Source organism: Elephantulus edwardii, unplaced genomic scaffold (genome assembly GCF_000299155.1).
Source record: "Elephantulus edwardii isolate Elephantulus edwardi_28Jun2011 unplaced genomic scaffold, EleEdw1.0 scaffold00044, whole genome shotgun sequence".
NCBI classification, from domain to species: domain Eukaryota; kingdom Metazoa; phylum Chordata; class Mammalia; order Macroscelidea; family Macroscelididae; genus Elephantulus; species Elephantulus edwardii.
The window spans coordinates 9,728,486-9,733,269 of record NW_006399794.1 but is presented as its reverse complement, the minus strand read 5'-3'; the positions used below and the strand labels follow the sequence as shown (position 1 = coordinate 9,733,269).

Sequence of the window (4,784 nt, the reverse complement as noted above, 5' to 3'; positions counted from 1 at the left end):
AGGGAGGGAGGGAGGGAGGGAGGAAGGAACTGATAGAGAGAGGCGCTCAGGCACCAGCAGCCTGGAGACAGCCTACACAGCCAGTGCCTCAGGATCAACATGAAGACCAGAGAATGGGGAGCAGTCATTGCTTGGGAGGCCTCAAAAAGGTACAGGAAAGGAAGAGCAATGCCCCATAGGAAAGGTCAACAACAACAACAGAATGATTTGCTATGCAGTGAGAGAACATACTGTGGGCCCCCAATAGAAAGGTTACAGAATTGCCCATAGCAGAGTAGCTCTAGAGGGAAGGGGCCTTAGTGATTCAAGTCATAATCTATGGGCTGGTATAAGACAGGTCACTGGTCTAGGGCAGTAGGTATAGAAGCTAAAAGGAGATAAAGGATAGCTTATCTAGTATCAAGTGATGGAGGGTCTCATAATCATAGGGGGAAGGAGGAGAAATTAAACGTATTTGTGAGTAGAAAAGGAGAGTCTGGACTGATGCTTCCAGTTGGAAGGCAGGTACTTCTACGCCTCCTGTGAGATTCCATTGTGACTGGGCTCCTGGCTGAAGCTGAGCTGAGCCCTGATGGATGATGATGGAGGCAGATGTGTGAAGGACTGATGAGGTCCTGGTCTTGACCTTGTCCCCAGGTATCAGCACTTGCAGATCAACAAGAAGATGACCAATGAGGTAGCCATCTTACAGCACTTGCCTGAGCGACTGCGGGCAGAAGTAGCTGTGTCTGTACATCTGTCCACTCTGAGTAGAGTGCAGATCTTCCAGAACTGTGAGGCCAGCCTCCTGGAGGAGCTGGTGTTGAAGTTGCAACCCCAGACCTACTCTCCAGGCGAGTATGTCTGCCGAAAGGGAGACATTGGTCGAGAGATGTACATCATCCGTGAGGGTCAACTGGCTGTGGTGGCAGATGACGGCATCACGCAATATGCTGTGCTTGGTGCAGGTCTCTACTTTGGGGAGATCAGTATCATCAACATCAAAGGTGGGCACCCCTACATTTGTTCTGAAAACAGGTCTCAGGGAAGGGGATGAGGACTGCACAAGCCAGGACTAAGATGGATAGTACTTCAGCACTGCACCCATAAACAAAGGCAGCCTTGCCCTTGCCTGGGGGAGTCCTGGTGGCATAATCCATAGCAATCTGAACTGTTTACCCAAAGGCTGCACCACTCTGGTGGTTCGAATCCACTAGTGGCTTCTTGACAGAAACAAGAGCAGCGTCCTCCATTTTGATTTACAGCTTCAGTACCCTGGGGGAGGGCTATGATGAGTCAGAACCAACTGGACAGCAGTGAGTTCTAGTTTTGAGGTTTTTGATCCTTTGCCCAAGTTATTAGAAGACACAGAGCATCTGTTTCTTGAGAGAAACTTAGCCAAAGTCAGTGAGCAGAGTGGTTCTTTTCAAGAGGGAGGAGACATGCTCTGTGGATATTGACCTAAGAGCCAATAGAACAGCAGAACAGGACAGAGATTAATAATAATAATAATAATAATAATAATAATAATGTTATTAATTGCAGTCTAGTCAGTTTTTCTTTGGTTCTCCATATGTTCAGAGTAGAACTATTTTATAGGGTTTCAAGGCCATGAACTTTCAAAAACTAATTGCTAGGCCTGTCTTATGAGGTGCTACTGGGTGGATTCAAACCACCAACCTTTTAGCGAGACATCACGTGCATAACCATTGTGCTACTCAGGAAATCCATAAGAGCCATTGATATTTATTGCTTTCTTAATACCCTTTTCTAAATGGTTTAATTGTGTCAACTACTTAAAGTAAGTTTATATATTATTCTTATCACTAATTCAAAGATAAGAAAATTAAAGCACAGAGAAGTAGCACATGTAATAAGGAGCACATACTAGATCAGTACAAGAGACACATATCTAACAGTCAAGTAGAAAGGAAAGGAGACAAGGAGGAATTCCCACTTAACAGTAACTCTGGACTGACCGCTTCATAATTATTGATTCATTCTTCTCATCAGTCTTGTTGGGGGCAGGGAAAAAGCCTCCTTGCCTGCACACACCCTCACATGGAGGATAGATGTGCTCTAGACTGATGTTCCAGGACTCTCGTGACTGGAGGTCTCACCTTTTAGTGTTCCGAACACCACACATCTGTCGCTCAAGCTCCACATCCTGCAAAGTCAGCAGAGTCTGCATAACTTTAGACATGTCCCTCATTAAGCTTTCAGGGAGCTCTGGTGGTCTAAAGGGTAAAGCATTGTGCTGCCAACCCAAAGGCAGTAGGTTTGAATCTGCAGGCTGCTCTGAGGAAAAAAGATGGACAATCTCCTTCCATGCAATTTATAGCCACTGGAGCATGAGCTATGAGTTGGTTCTGACTTGTTGATTTCACACTCACACACACACACAAAACCCCAACAACTTAAAGCTTCCATCTCCTCATTTGTCCATAGGGATTGATATTAAAATTTCAAAATGCTCTTTATGAGGATTAAACAAGTGGCATCTGAGTGAGGCACTCAGTACACGCCTGACATAGTCAGTGTTCAATCATAGTTGTTGCCCTTTTCTCTCCTAAGGTCCTTTCTCAGACTTTGCAGTATTTGGTCTAATTTCATTCTCCCTCTCTCAACTTCTTTTTAAAAACATATATGACATCAAATAGCTCCCCCACTAAATAACTCAATAGTTTTTCAGTGCCCTGAGCCTGAAGTCTGAATTCTGCCATGACTTCAAGACCCAGCATGGCCTGGTTTTCTCTCTCTCTCCTCCTCTGCCCTTCTCACATTCTACCCCTTAACCTCTCTGAACTGCACACTGTTCTCTGCAACTTTTTAAACAAATGTCCATTCCTCAGCTCGTGCTTTCCTCCCTCTCTGCCTAGATTGTCCTTGTGCCTTTCTGCTCCCCCTCCGCTACCCCTAGTTACCTCCTCCTCAATTCAGACATCCCAGGAAGTGTTCCAGCTCATTAGAGGCTCTTTGCCTGATTTCCTACTGTCCTTCATGCATACTCTACACTGCACCAGTCAGTGTTCTGTAACTTTCCATTTAAATATCCATCTCCTTTAAGTTATGAATTCTTAGAGGCTGACTTCAGCACAAGGTCTGGCTCCCAGTACGTTGCTGAAGAGAAATTAATCAGGCAGGGATAGAGGTCGGATGGAGTTGAGGGTCCTCATTCAGGAATGAAGTGTTACTTCCTTGTACCCTCCTAACGCTCCCATCATCTGTCTACCCATGGACCACAGGGAACATGTCTGGGAACCGTCGCACAGCCAACATCAAGAGCCTGGGTTACTCAGACCTGTTCTGTCTAAGCAAGGAGGACCTGCGGGAGGTGCTGAGTGAGTATCCCCAGGCCCAAGCTGTCATGGAGGAGAAAGGCCGCGAGATCCTGCTCAAGATGAACAAGCTGGATGTGAATGCAGAGGCAGCTGAGATAGCCCTGCAGGAGGCCACAGAGGCTCGCCTGAGAGGCCTGGATGAGCAGCTTGATGAGCTGCAGACCAAGTTCGCTCGCCTCCTGGCCGAACTGGAGTCCAGCGCACTCAAGATTGCATACCGCATAGAGAGGCTGGAGTGGCAGACTCGAGAGTGGCCGATGCCAGAGGGCCTGGTTGATGCTGACGATGAGGAGGAGCCTGGAGAGGGGACTTCTAAGAGTTTGGAGGGCAAGGCCTGAGAAGAGAGGTAGCAGGCCCAGAATGACCTCTTTCCTCTCCCCAGGACCCTCACCTCCATGTGAATGCAGAGTTTGAGGAAAGTCTGTCTACAGAGCTGTGCCTGCTAGGTCACAGAAGGAGGGTGATCGGATCTGCAGGTGCCCATCTGGAAATGCAGGCGTATAACACACATCCATTCCCAGCCACCAGCACATACACACACACCCATCTGTGTGCAGGTGGGAATACACACACACACACACACACACACACACACACACACACACACACGTCCTAAGACTGTACTACTCATATAAAGTGCTCTAGAATTCCCATCTAAGAGCATACTTGTTACCGACAAACATAGATATGCTTTACATCCACACAACATACTTGTGGCCATGCACCCATAAATACATATCTGTTGGCATTAATACACCAAAGACATCTAGATATCCCCTACAGGTGTGCATATACTTGGGAACGCACTAAGCACTCCCAGGGCCTCCTTTATATGCTCCTGGTATGGACACTTCGCAAGTGTACTCTGAAAGTTGTCCTTCAATAAAGTATTTGCCTCTTCACTTATCATTTATGGGACTGGGAGGCTGGGGTGGGCATAGCTGACAATGGCCCAGAATGAATCCTGTCTGGATTCTGAGTCACGGGAGCTGGGGGCATGAGCTGGGCACTCTTCAAAGTGCAGTGTACCTGAGGCACTGACAGTCGGTACTGAGCCAATCCAAGGCGTAACCATGAGTCACACTGCAATGGATGTTAACAAGCTTTCACAGACATCCTTGTATACACACGCTGACCATTATGTGTCACACCCCAGAGTGTGTGTCCTCAAATATGCGGACTAAGGCACACAGAAGGTCAGTAGTGTGAACTTGCCAGGCACTCCTTGGGAAAGATAGAAGGTAGTCAAATTCCACTAAGACTTTAGCTTTGGAAACCAAATGGTGCAGTTCTACTCTGTCTTAAAGGATCTTAATGAGTCTGAATTGATTAATCAGCAGAGAGTTTAAGTCACACAACAATAACAAAGGGTAAGAAGAGGTTCCTGTTGGCACAAATGGTTTGCTTTTGATTATGAAATCAAAGATCGGTGGCTCAAACCTATCCCAAAATAGGGACTGGCAA

General features: G+C 46.8%; 1 protein-coding gene across 1 annotated transcript in view; it reads left to right on the top strand.

Annotated features, from left to right (window-relative positions):
* CNGA4 (cyclic nucleotide gated channel alpha 4) overlaps window positions 1–3,740 on the top strand; it is a 5,904-nt gene extending 2,164 nt beyond the window's left edge. The window contains exons 5-6 of the mRNA XM_006885473.1: window positions 637–986; window positions 3,225–3,740. Coding sequence (XP_006885535.1) covers window positions 637–986; window positions 3,225–3,658 — 784 coding nt within the window. The 3' untranslated portion in view covers window positions 3,659–3,740. The remainder of the gene's footprint in view (window positions 1–636; window positions 987–3,224) is intronic.
* The last annotated feature ends 1,044 nt before the right edge of the window (window positions 3,741–4,784 follow it).